The sequence below is a fragment of the Dinoponera quadriceps genome, unplaced genomic scaffold (assembly GCF_001313825.1).
Source record: "Dinoponera quadriceps isolate SergipeBrazil2010 unplaced genomic scaffold, ASM131382v1 scaffold1352, whole genome shotgun sequence".
In the NCBI taxonomy this organism is placed as follows: domain Eukaryota; kingdom Metazoa; phylum Arthropoda; class Insecta; order Hymenoptera; family Formicidae; genus Dinoponera; species Dinoponera quadriceps.
Window position 1 is genome coordinate 1,663,633 of NW_014555567.1, and position 14,512 is coordinate 1,678,144.

Below are 14,512 nucleotides of genomic sequence, written 5' to 3' on the forward strand. Positions count from 1 at the left end.
TTAGTAACGATTTATAAATTAAATTACTGAAAGTAATAAGAAATAGAAATATCGAAGAGATAAATTATCTTTAGTAGTAATTATCAAAAGGAATCATTATCTAAACTATTATTTATATAAAATTTGAATATTTTCAAACTTTTTATCTTTTTCTACAGGCAAGCGTAACCTCAAAAATCCATTAATGCCAATATTTGAAAGAGATATGTGTTTGTATAAGGAAAGATTATTATTTTATAATATCCACGACGAAAAGTTGTAAAATCACCTTAGGAAACATCAGGAAATGCTATGTATAATTTATGAAAGTATTAAGATGGATAACTTAAACAATAAACTGATATGCCATTTGTGTTGTATAAAAATTGAAGAAGATGAGTTAATAGAAATCTTTGATGAGATTAATTTGACACAGAAAATAAATGACACATTATCGCTCAAGGTATGTTTATGCTGTATATAATAAGAGGTTAGTACCTTGCTATAAAATAATTCAGCACAAGATATCTTAGCATTTTTCTAAATATCCAGGATATCCTAAGAAATATCCTAGAATATCTTGAGCATATCTAGAATAATCTTAGGTATGTTATCAGGGGAACTTATTACTACATTTTTAATTTTATACAGGTTTCACCAGATGATGATTATTCGAGATATATATGCTTGGACAGTTACGAAAAGGTTATCAAGCACTATGAATTTATGCAAAACATCTTGAAACTATCAAAAGAAAATATCAGTACAACAAAAAATAACTCTTTGTGCGAACTTAATAAGAATAAAAAAATAGAAATGGTTTCCAAACTACACGACATGATATACACATGTCCCAATTGTAATATAGATTTAATGATCATAATAAGCAATAATCTTGAAGATATCAATTGTGCAGTTCAAATCACACTAGCTGCTGTAGATCAAATGGGGAAATCGATAAAGGAAGAAGACACGCAAATACCTAAAAATACAATATATCATGATAATACCTGTATGCAAAAGTCAAGTATAATAGATGATGAAACTACAGCATGCATTGTAAACGAATGTATCAATGAAGAATGCAAAAGCTCGTTAGTCTTATAAGAAGCTAATTCTATAGATGCTTATATTATGTATCCAAGTAAAAATATATTGTATGAAAAAAGAAAAGATGCAAAGGAAGGATGTCAGAAAAATATTATTCTTGAAACAGAGAATAATCTTAGCGAGTTGAAACTAAAAATAGAAGAAAATACAATAACAAACAAACCTGATGCAAATTTGCAGAATTTTGATTACGATAGTACAGATAATTTGATAAAAATCGAATCAGTAAACGACAGCGTAAATAATTAATTTAAAAAATATCGAGACGGTAAATGACGACGCGAATGATTTGATGGAAATTGTGTCAGTAAATGGCAACATGGAATCTTGACGAGAAAGTAGGCGGCAAAGAGGATGATGGTATAGTGTACACGACTGAAACAGAGAGAGAATGTGTTGACGAGGATTCTACGAAATGCGAGGATATCAATACTAAAAGTTGCCCGAAGATCATATGCGACTTATGCGGGACACATTTTCCGTCACATGAAAAGGCATGAACTGAACAAAATGGATAAGTTCGTCTGCACGGTATGCGAGAAAGAGACTAGCAATGAGAGTTTGTTGTGGAGTCGTTATTTCTACGCGCACAAGAGCTCCGTGCGCATGGAACGCAATAGAACGTTCGCGAGGAAGACGAAACTGAAAAGCCATCAGAAAATATGCAAGCATTTCGATATGAATAATCAGAATGTCAGGCGGAAACGAAAATCTATAAATTGCACTCTCTGCAAAAGCCCGGTAACGGACTTAGGTCCGAAGGCTATTAACGACCTGGTAATGTGCAACGATTTCGCCTTGTCACTCATGGTCGGATGAGGGTAATCTCGCCACGGCCGTATCACTGTTCTAAGGCTTTCGTGTACAAGGCGAGACTGGAATTCCACGGGACCCGGCATAACGAGAACATGAGTAAGTGTGTTTGCAGCACGTGTGGTAAAGAATTCAACGCGGAGAATACTCTCTACGTTCATGCACAAAGGCATCGGGCCGTTTGTTTGCAAGCTGTGCGGCAGATCATTTCAACTGAAGATACGATTGAAAGATCACATTCAGATGCACGAGAGCGCCTATCAGTGCGATTTTTGTGGCCAGCGTAGCACGACCATCAACGCGCTCAAGATCCACAAGAAGACCCATTTTTCCCGCATCCGCTACACTTGCAAGATATGCAACAAGTCGTTCGTGAATGAGCAGAACATGAATGAGCATTTGGAAAAACACTGGAAAGAGGGCAAGAACGTGTCATTACCCCGAGTGTTTTTATGTCGCGAGAGATCTGCCGACCTACCGTATGCTAAAATATCACATGATACGAAACCCATGATCAGGATCCGCTGCTGACGGAACAACAACCGTGGCACGAGTATCGCGAGAAGTTCAAGCACCATCTATCTCTCAAAAAGCACAAGGAAAAGGTGCATGAGGACAGGATCAGTCCGACATTCGAGTGCAACATGTGTAAAAGCACGTTCACGCAATTGCTGATAAATCACATCAGGATCAAACATGGGGTCGAGAAGCGCTACAAGTGCACAAAAGTTTCAACAACATCAGGTCTCTGCACGGTCATATTCTGCTGCACACCGAAAGAAAGTCGTTCCAATGCGAACACTGCAACTTGAGCTTCCAACGAGAGGACATACGCGATCATCATCATCGCAAGCATACGGGCGAACGGCCTTTACAGTGCTCGGACTGTGGCCAGATATTCTCCAGCTGCAACAATTGCACGCACCACCGTAAGAAGGAGCACGGCGAGAGCGGATGTCCGGAATGTGGAGAGAAATGCAGCAGCCAACAAGAGATTAGAATACATTTGAACAAACACCTAGGCGAAAAACTAAAAATGATGCAATACACATTGCACAGATCAGAAAACTTGTAACCCGTAGTTGCGAAGTCATATAAAATCGTATTAAGAATTGGTACTTGCGAAATATGGTGGTATTCACCAGGTAGTCTTTTAAGTTAAACAGAATAAGTAATTTTTTTACATTATTTTTCATAAAACAATTGATGGTGGTACTTTTAATATAACATGCGACATAGTTAAATTCATTCTTTCGTCATTATTTTTGTTATACCGTTTGATGTTATGTAACAATATATCTCCTCTGTGCAACAATTATGTATATGTAAACATTATATTGAATATATATATGTATATATATATATATATATATTTATTATTATATATTTTATGTTATATATAATAATATGTAATATATATGTAGACTCAATACGGTAATAGTAAATATTGCAAAATAGGTAAACAATAATGATCACTAGTAAGCGTATAATTCTTCACCATAATAAAACTACAGTTTTACCTTGCTCCAAGAATATTCCTAAAAAAATTCTTAATATCATACATCTCGTCATGAATATTAGTAAACTGTCTTGCATATGTACGATTACTAGTGTTGCACATCAACAGGAAAGCAACGTGGTCGCCATCGTTTAAATTTAAATGGCTACTGCCGTGTGCGCGGCACGCGGAGATTTAAATGGACGCGGCGCTGGCGCAAAAATCAGGTGGTCATCTGTGTACACATCCATGGACGACCGTACTATTGAGACAAATCCTCGGCAGCGAAATTCTTCCTATGAAATCGGTAAGCGGCCGTATCGCAACGGAATGCACGAGAATTTGGACATTTCAAAGGAAACGGTCGGGGGCCCGCTGATCACGTGCTGTTTTTCGAAAATCAGCAAAAAACAATGCGTGACGGAACTACTTTCCGCGGAGTAATACCGGGGGAGAGGGGTTCGCTGCCGAGTCGATATTCGAACAGTTTCTTCGGTCGAATCGACCGTCTCATCGTCGCGGTGAGGAGCTACAAGGAGCCAACGCAGATTTTTGCGCCGATTCGTCGACGGAATTCGTCGAGATCGACGATTTTCCGCTAGATTCGTCAACGTGAAATTCTCGCGGAGCAGGAGGGTAGCGTACGAGGCGCATGCATGTAGCGCACACCGACTCTACGGCGAAACCGTTCATTGGACGGAGCCGAGGGGAAGCGAGCGATTCGCACGGCGCGCACTCACATCATCGCGAATTCGCGCGTATACACACGCCGACACGGCTCGCGGTTTCGTATTCAATACAGGACCGTCGCAGCCTTGCGCGAATCCTCGCGCTTCCCGCGTAGAAATTTCATTTCCCACTTCTTCGCTCGTGTTTATCAATCGTATCAACGTGAATAATCATTAAAAATGGAAATAGTTAACATCGCATTGATATATAGCGAGAAAGATGTTAACTGATGCTTAGTTAATAAAAATCTTTAGAAATACAATACAAAAGCTTCTGTGCGGTATCAGATTGTGAAAGGAATATCCTCTAGGTACTTTTCGACGTCTTTCTGATGTTTTCATATCGCGGAGGGGCGATATAACGTTCTCGGTGCGAGAAATAACGTCGTACAGATGGCCGTATCCGTTCGCGCAGCGCTGTCTAGAGTGACGGAAGAGGAGCCGTGGGACCTCCGAGTAAGACCGAAGGCACCCGAACGCCTTGCTACGGTTTGGTTACCGGGTACATCAGGGCGCGGGCCGTGAGAAGGGGGGGAGTCTGTGAGTGCACGCACTCACACACCGAAGGTACACATTGGCGCACGGCCAACAGCGAATTCGTTCGCCGGCTCCCAACAAGAACGCGTCGTCGCCGACATACACAGCGTGAGCGCCAACCTAACCGAGAGGGAACACCACACATATAGATATACATCGCTATCAATCCTACGGTCGTGGACGTGTCGTTCGTGGAAATGGCCGGGGAAAAGCGTACCCAGGATCAGGGGGAGACCTTAACCGCGAGCACGGTGCTCGTCGACATCGAGGGCACCACCACAAGCATCAGCTTCGTCAAGGTAAACGCACAAAGGCGACGAAGCAGAGCGCGAGAGGGAGACGGGCGTCCCATGGACTCGGCTGTGCCGTAACGTACCGCGCCATACCGTTCCGTTCCGTTTCGTTCGGAGCAATTTCGCCGTGAGATTTTCCCGACGGCGAGATCCCCTCGAGCGGCGTTTCGCCGGCCGAGGCGACTCGCAACCCCCCCCTCCCCTCCCCCCGGGAAGTCGTCCGGGCATCCGCGAGAGAGACTCCGTCTCTTCGCTCCCGTCTCGTCGCGCATATATGTGGTCGAATTCCACGGCGGGTTATTGTCCTCGCATCGGGGCGGTGTGCCGCCGGCTCGAATCGAGTTTTCGGGCGATCGCGAGCCACCACAGCCATCACCGCCGCTGCTGCTGCCGCCGCCGCCACCACCACCGTGTTTGCGAATCGGTCAAGTCGAAAGGCGTTTCAACATCGCCTCGAATTTTCGGCCGAAGAGCAAACCCGCGCCCTCCAGCCGCTAAACGGCCCATGGGAATCGCGAGGGCTTGAAAACAAACACCATGGCCTTTTTATAGATATCGGTCGCGGTATGTATATTGACGCGGCGCGCCGAGACGCCGCCGAACGCTGCTGGGAACAACGGGACACGCGCGTGATTTTTCCCGGCGAGCGTTTCCCGACTTACGCGAAACTCCCGACCGATGGTTGATCCTTACGCGCGGCTTGTTTTTGCTCTTACAGGAGACCCTCTTCCCCTATGTGCGCCAAAATTTGAAAAATTATATCGAGTCAAAGTGGGAGGATGAGGAGTTCAAGAAGGATTATGAAAAGTTAAAAGAACAGGTAAATATGTAAGAAAACTTTGTTGGATTAACCTTGCAGGCTGATTATCAAAAATGACATTTGTCTTTCATTGGGACTGAGAGAGATTATATACCAATGATGGATACTGTATCACACAATATCAAATTTTTTTCATGTTTCCTGGGTGAAACTTGGCATTTTAAATATAAAATTTTATAATCATGTTTTTCTTAATATAGTAATTGACACTTGACGTGATAGAAACACTGATTAACTTATTATTAAATTTTTAGTTAAAACCTGCCTTAAAGTGATATTTTACTGGTACTGTTATCAAATAATATTAATTTTGTTGTTCTCATAAAAAAAGATTTAGGAGAATACATATTCTTTGTCTTAAGAAAATATTTTTCTTGATCAGATGTAAATTAGTTAATATGCTAGATTTCATTGTATTACGATAGAGACCGAATGGTTATGTTGAGATTTTTCATGTGATGATAGAATTTCTAACATTAACAATGGATGATCGCAAGATACCCTTTCCTGTGCCTTTAGCAGTAAGATTATATTTTTTCAACGATGAGAATCATTTTCTTAATTTATATGTTCTACATGTTTAATATTTAGTTTGATTATATATACATATTATATATATACATTATTTATATAAATATTTTTCATAGATACTTTACATGTGAATGGTGCAAATAAATCTTAAAATTGGTTTCAGAATTCATTATTTTCTTTCAATATTTCCTTTCTTTGTGTTTTGTCTGCTTTTTTCTGGTTTTTTGTTGATATTATAAATAGTTTATCAATGCCCTTTTTTTAGGCAAAAAAGGATGAAGAAGAAAAGTTAGATGGCTTTGTAGCGATTAATGGTGATAAGCCTGAAGAAGAAAAAGATTCACTTTTGAAAAATATTTTATGGCAAATGGACAATGATCGTAAGACGGGTGCATTGAAGCAATTGCAAGGACATATGTGGTTACAAGCATATGAAACAGACGCAGTTAAAGCTCAGTAAGTTATTCTGTTTTATTTTTTTTTATAATTCGTTACTACTTGCAATAAATAAAATTTATATGTGATTTGCACCGTATTGTTTTTACAAAACTTGTAATGCATATAAAGATCTTTTCATTTCTCGTGAAACATTAGTATGTAGCAATTTATACTAATATTAGATATACAGTTAGATATAAATGTTTTAAGAATACGTGATTTTGCCCATTATATATATATGCACATATAAAAAATTGTATACTATATATAATAAATTATAGACGAATAGAGTGAGGTGAATATGTAGTATTTGGGCTCACTTCAGTTATATCTTATTTATCTCTATATTTACATTACAGGACGCTTATATTGAATCTGATATGTATAAAAATAGATTCTGTAGTGTGCTTGAATTTTATATTTCGTCTATTCTAAACCTTGAATGTTTACACTTTATATATTGGGTATACATCAGAAGCCATTTTCTTTTTAACTTTCTCGATATCTTCATATAATCGCCTACAGACCAAATTTTAAATTGTTATAGAATAAGTACATAAGTTTTTGTATTCAGATCTTATGGAGCATGCTGAGTAGTCTTTTCATATTTCATAACTTTTCTATTGAATTTTTAGCACTTTTTCATTTCGATACATAATAAAATAGCATATAACAGCACAATAAAATTTCTATTTAGGTTTGACATTTTTATCTCAGAATTGGAAAGATTAAATGATTATTGTGAAAGACTGTTTTATAAAATTTTATCTACTTTGAGGTTCAGTCCTATGGTGTTTTTTGTTATGAAAATCTTTGCAACCAAATAAAGATTGAGACTATAAAGATCAATTAAAGAACTTGAAAGGATTTAAGTTGTTTTTAACGTTAGGCTTCAAGAATATACATTTTGTTTAGCGTTTATGAAGATGTCCCTAAAGCGCTTGAATCGTGGACGAACGATGGCAAAAAAATATACGCCTATTCAAGTGGCAGTGTTGAAGCACAAAAACTCCTCTTTGGACATGCCGAACATGGCGATATGCTTAAGGTATTATTCTATATATAATAACACAATATATACTGTTAATTGCGGATATTTTATCAGATATCTTGGTGGAATATTTATACGAACTAATTATGAAAATTATTTTCTTTTCTAGTATTTTAGTGGCTTTTTTGACACAGAAGTAGGCGCAAAGCAAGAAATTGACAGCTACAAAAATATTTTAAGCAAAATCAATGAAAAACCATCCAATGTTGTATTCCTTACTGATGTCGTAAAAGGTTTGTATATTTCCCATCATTTCGCGCAGTATTAATTTAATCATACTAAATAATTAGTAATTTTTTATATCGTGTTGCATGCTCTAGGTTTACATCATATTTGGACGATGTTAAATATCTTTTTCTTTGCTCATTCTTTCCCCCTTAAACAATGACAGAAGCCGCAGCTGCCAAGGAAGCGGGTTTATCGTCAGTCATCGTGGTACGTGAGGGTAATGCCGCCCTGACCGATGAAGAGAAAACTACGTTTACGACTGTTAACTCCTTCTTGGATTTGACATTTCAAACGTCTGCGAAGCGACAAAAGTTAGAAACAGCAGATGAAAAAGTTGACGAAGGTACGACTGATGTCAGTGAGCCAATGGATACTTCGGAGGATGTAGAAATGTCCGACGTCAGTGATAAAAAAGTCGAAAAGAATGATGCGAAGGAAGTAACCGAAACAGAAACAACTGAGCATGTGAAGAGTCAGTCGTCGGAAGACGCTTCGACTTCCTCAGCACAAAAGGAAGAACCTATGGTGGTTGTGAAAGATTCTTCGAATACCGAACAGGAAGCCTTGGCTTCAGAAACGATGGAAACTGATGTAAAATCCGAAGATACAAACGAAAAAATGGATTCCTCTGAAAGCACAGAACAAACTGCGAAAGATGACGTCGTGGCATCAGTTGCAAAAGACAGCGATAAAGTCGCTGTGCCAGAAAAGACTGAAGAAAACTCAGATACAGCTGCAACTGAAGTCACCACTCCCGTTGCCGATGACTCCATGGATACGTCCGTGCCAGAGTCTATATCAAAGTCTGAAAGTGCTTCCACGTCTACCGAGAAAAAGACTGAAGAATCCGCGGACGTCGTGAAGGATACACCGCCTGAGATTGTCGATAAAGCTCCAACGGCTGAAAATGATAAAAAGGAGGATGACGTTGGTCCAGAGACACAAATCTGCGACAAAAATATAGCAGACAAATCCGAGGAATCCTTAGCAACGGAAAAGGATGAGATAAAGGAAGAGTCAAAACCTGTTTCCGGCACGTCCGAAAACGAGAAAGATTCTGCAAAGAGTGGACCAGAAGAAGTAGCCAAAACAGAGACGACTGCAGACGTCACTGAAAATGGAGAAACTACGGAGGTAACTGTGGAAAAAACTACAGTACCGCCAACAGTAACAGAACCGGAAGCAACAACCAGTACGACAGACGCGAAGAGAGAAGCGTCCCAGTCGAACGAAGTACCTCTGGAAAAGACTGTAGAGGTTGCTGCGGAACCTGAAAAGGTTGATGAAAAGATACCGCAAGGCATGGAAACTGAAGAGTCGGCGTCTGACGCCGAGAAATGCGAGAACGAAGCTACGAAGCAGGAAGCAACAAACGAGACAGTGAAAGAAGAGAATGTGGTGGACGTGAAGGACAAAAATACAGTGGATTCAGAAAAGCAAAAACTCAACGGTACCACACAAAATGGGAATACGGAGGTGCCAGTGTTGGATGACAAATTGCACAGTAACGGACTGAACGAGGGGACGTCGAAGGAGACTACGAGCGAAGACGCGGCGACGGCGTCGACGGCAGCGGCGGCACAAAATGGCGAGGCCGAGAGTTCGTCGGAAAGTAGTGAATCCATAAAAGTTAAAAAGGTCGTCGATTCCGCTGTGGCCGACGGTGCCGGAGAACCCGATGTTGTTCCTCCTGTAGTCGTAGCGACGTCTTAACTTTGTTCTTATACAGTTTAAGGAGCCCTTCATGCATAACCCCAATCCACAAGTACTTATTCGCAGGTATAAACTGATAAATTGATTCCATATACTTTACGTAAAACGTACCACGTCGAAGATGTAACGCGCTATTTAAGATGCAGTTCGTAAAACTACCGTTCGTTTCGACGACTATAACGAGACAAAAAAAAAGAGAAAGGAGTAGGAGGATAATACGAAAGACGCAACGTATTTCAGATTCGATTGTCCTTTAGATGTTACGATAGCTGTACATTTTAATTTTCTTTATGATGGCTGACTTCTGTTTGTATGGTGCCGATGTCGTTAACGTTTTATGTTAACTCGTATACGCCGAGTGATATTGTCCTATATCACAAAAACCGGCTTCTATCGTTAGTTTCTTCGCGTTTGCTTTCTCCAATAACGATCTGCCTTCGATCATTACGACACTTTTTACAAGCGAAGGCAGTGACTTATTACAATTAAACACGCAGAACTTTCTTAGCTGTAATCTCGCGCGTGATCGGTCTAGAAGTAATCGAACGTGTCATCCCCGTTGTAATCGATTACTACGTGTTTTTGAAAGTTTTTTTTTTTTTCTCAAATACTACTATCACTCTTGACAACACAAGTATTGACATCTTTTTTATACCGCCTAAACAGAATTGATTGTACGTGGAAACTGATAGAATAGGTAATTCCAACATAGTTGCAGTGCGTTAAAATGTCAACTGTATCTGTGCCAAATGAATTCGACGGTTTGTGAAGTCCCTCTCTTGCTTCCTCATTTTACGTCTTAGGCTTTCTTTTTCTTTTAATACGATGTATGATATTGAGGAATCCGATAGATGTTTTATTGCTGCAACCATGAAATGTTGACTTAATTATTTCTTAAGACTGAATTGGTAACTCCTCGAGCAGTCGCTGACTTTAGATTATATAATAGATTTTTGTCGCATACAACTCCTTCTTAATTTTGTGAACTGATAAACAATACATTTCGAGTCTAACTCGAGATTGTTATTGTAAATACATCGTGCAGTCGATTACATTAGTTTTGCTCATCGCGTTTTTATTAAGGTAATTAGGATTTTTTTTTAAATATTAGCGCTTCTTGCATCGATACGCTTTCGGCTATCGTTTTGTCTGCCTAACATGGTTCACGTAATGTAATTTTCTTTCTTAATGACGTTGACACAGAAGCGTTAACGAGTTACGTTGCGAAACGTCATTTGTCTCAAAGAGATTTAAACTCTCTTTTATCTTCGATTAGTATCAAAGTATTTCGCGACTTGGTTCGCAATTGCTCAATGTAAGAGGCGAATGGTTCTCGTTGATTACATGAGACTCAAGTTTAGTAATTTGTGGTGTTTTCGTAATGTAATCGATTAATTGAAAATTAAGTAAATTTTTACATTTGTGATTAAATCGCTTATAGAGATATCACATAAATTATATTATCAAACTTTCAACTTTTAATCGTGTAATCAATTGGACACATTCTCTTCTACGTTGACGTGATTTCGAAACACGACGTGATTTCGAAATACTCGTGGAAAAGCATATCGATTCGTAGATTTACTCTGTCATTCCTATAAACTAACGAACTAAATGATTGAATGTTTGCGCAAAGTCTACATGTATAACTTTTACATTATTGCTTTGCACGTAAACTAAGTTAGATAAAGATTGAGCATTTTTTTCGCTGCCTGTTGACATAAGGATTATTTGATTTCTCAAAATTTTCGGAAACATATATACATATATATGTTTCTATATAATTTTTCTAAATATATCGGAAATTTAGATAAATCAACAGGAAAAGATGACTTGTGATTTGAAATATAAAATGTTTCGAATGAAAATAGAAATAAGCGTCTACAAAAAGACAGCTGTCCATCGGGGAAAGAAAAGAAGAAAAAAAACTTGAGTAGATAAAAGTAAAGGCAAGCAAACATTGCTTTGTATCGTCTAGTCACTTAAATTATGTGCGAAGCGCTAATGTAGACACTCTATGCATAGACTTGCCTTCTTTTATGCTCAATGTTATTTTAAAACCGCCATTATGAAAACGATATTAGAAGATCACGATGATAGCGGTTGAAACGCTCTCGGCAGATGATACTTTTACTGCTGTTTATTATGTCCATTCCTGTTAAATTGACTGTGATTTAAGGATATCGATAGAAATAGGTTTCTCTCTCGAAAGGATTCGTTATTATCGGTTATTATTATTATTGCTAACAGCCGCCGGACTTCGCCGAGCGATATGTATTCCGTTACGATTATTATTTTTTATTCGGTTTAGCATGTTCCCGTCTAGTTGAGGCCACAGGCGGAGATTTCTATAGATCGATAGGCGATTTCGCGTCGTTCGGATATCTTCGTCAACTATGCTAGGGAGGCGCGATGATACGAAAGAGAGAAACGCAACGATCAGTGTGTGTACGTAAATATGCGTACAATGGAGCGAATGGGAAATCAACATAAACAAGCCAAGAATCATACTTTGATATTTTACGATATATACTCCTGACAGACCTCGCATATTTTATTTATAAGTCGTCTTCTCGGAGAGGTGTGGACGGTTCGATACTTGCAACGATCCCCGCCATTACATCATTCGTCTCGAAATAGTCAAGAAAAAGAGTAAACTTTCGTGCTTTACCACCTCATCACCGGGTTCGACGTCACCGCTTTTACCGATCATAACCCGAACATCATCGATCGATCATTTTCACGCATGATCGAGATATCTCACGTTCGCTCACCCATTCCATCGAATGTATACCCGCGTCGGTCTCACATTTCAATGGTGATCTGTAGATCCGCGAAAAAGAACGAAAATAAGGAAGAAGATGTCATGCATCACGACGAGCAGGCTGACTGGGAAATCAAGCGACGGAAAAGAGACGAGCTCTTCCGTTCGTCGATTGATCATCTATCGCACATTATGAAAGCCGACAAAACTGCCATTGTTACGATTGACATAAGTCAAACTCGAGGATGAGATGACGATGTGCTCGAAGCCCTTCTCGGCTGACTTTCACGACATCGCCCGAAATCATCACCTCCATATCATTCATACTAGTGTTGCGTCAATAGTCGGAGGGCCGAAGCGCACATTTTCACCGCATGCTCGAGTGCGATTCACGCTCAATTCTTGATCATGATGATAATTCCCGTGTGTCCTTCGTGTGATTCTTTAACGCGTTCAGTGCCGCATCGTTCGTGCCGTTGACCGGCCTTGTAACATGTATCGACAAAAAGAACTATATTTACATTATATATATATATATATATATATATGCGTGTGTGTATATGTATATTTAGAAATTTACAATATAGAGGAAGCGTATCAAAGGAGTAATAACATGATTGTGTTTGTAAAGAAACATTTATTTGCGTTCAATTTGCGATCTTAGGACGTATAATCTCTCTAATCAGGTTTCCGCGAAATTAATCAAAATGTATGCGACACTGAACGCTTTAAATTAGCAAGAGCTGAACTGAATCGCCGTGTTCCGAATGATACGGAAGTACGAATTATGGGCGAGCGAATACTCGATGCGACACTGCCTCGTTATTTATTACACCGCGACAGAAAATGGCCCGATTAAGATCCATATCAATCTCCCTGTATTACTATTAAGGGTCGGATTACGTTTGTTATTATTGACAACGCGTGGTTCTCGCGATTTCTCGATAGGTTTACTGATTGCGATTCTGACGAAAAATAACAATCGAGGATCTTGATACATCGCGTTTTTACGATCGTGAAACCATCAAGGAGACTTTTGAACGCGTTAAGATTACGAACGAGACGATCGGACGAAATCCAACGTACTACTAACACGAATAACCTCGTATTCATTAGCGATATTATTGTTTGTAATTCATTGGCTATATTATCTCTAATACATCGATATAATTGTAGGAGAGATGTAAGGACTTTATCGATACTTTCTAATGGTAACTTTCGAGGATATATAGATGTTCCCGCGGGAAATTGAAGAGTGGAAATTAAATATCAGCTATGTATCGCGAACTATAATTAGAGAACTACTAATAAAGGGGATGTTTCATGTTTGCAGAAATGCTTGTTTATCAATTTAATGTCACGAGCACGCGATATTATTTTAAACATTCGTAGCATCTTGAAGCATTAAATCAGCGAGCGCTATTAAATATCGTGAAAAAAATGCAAGTTTCTTCATAACTAAGAATATTAGTTTGAAATGTTGCATCGAATCTTCGGCTGGTATTTAATTTCCATTCTTCAATTGTTCCTACGAGCCCGCTTCTTCGCATTTTCCCTTCTTTCCTCTTCTACTTCTTCTCCCCCTGCCCTTTCTGTTCCTTCATTTTTTCGGCGGATCGCTTTATATTTTTCACGAGGGAAGATTATAGTTACGTCATTGTCATTTGGTGTTTTTGCAAATATTGATATGTGTGCAGTAAGTTGTGAGAACACGAGCGATTTGGTGTTTGATTTGATTTGATGTTAGATCGCGACGCGTCGATCTTGCGATCGATGAAATCCCTATATACGTTTCCTGGATAAATACGAGTCCCGAAAGATATGCACTGTACAGAACGAATCAATAAATTCTGTTCTCTCTGAATTTTGACTGCATTAGTAGAGCAAAATAAATGAATTTTGCAACTAGAATTATGTCGTTCATTTTTTTTATAATTTCCGTCTCCCACGTGTTTACAACGTGTGCGTACGTATACGATTTCGAAATTAAACAGTTGCGAATATATAAT

General features: G+C 39.1%; 2 protein-coding genes across 2 annotated transcripts in view; one reads left to right on the top strand and one right to left on the bottom strand.

The window, feature by feature from the left end:
• The window catches only part of LOC106744696, a 171,482-nt gene that overhangs the window by 154,911 nt on the left and 2,059 nt on the right, over positions 1-14,512 (bottom strand). The gene's annotated exons all lie outside the window — the stretch shown is intronic.
• Positions 12-14,414, top strand: LOC106744698 (enolase-phosphatase E1). The gene is given in 13 exon segments (XM_014619657.1): positions 12-76; positions 159-442; positions 631-1,332; positions 1,334-1,413; positions 1,415-1,567; positions 1,569-1,910; positions 3,856-3,871; positions 4,815-4,964; positions 5,677-5,778; positions 6,575-6,765; positions 7,663-7,795; positions 7,908-8,031; positions 8,190-14,414. Coding segments are annotated over 12 exon segments (3,699 nt in total). The 5' UTR covers positions 12-76; positions 159-286; the 3' UTR covers positions 9,740-14,414.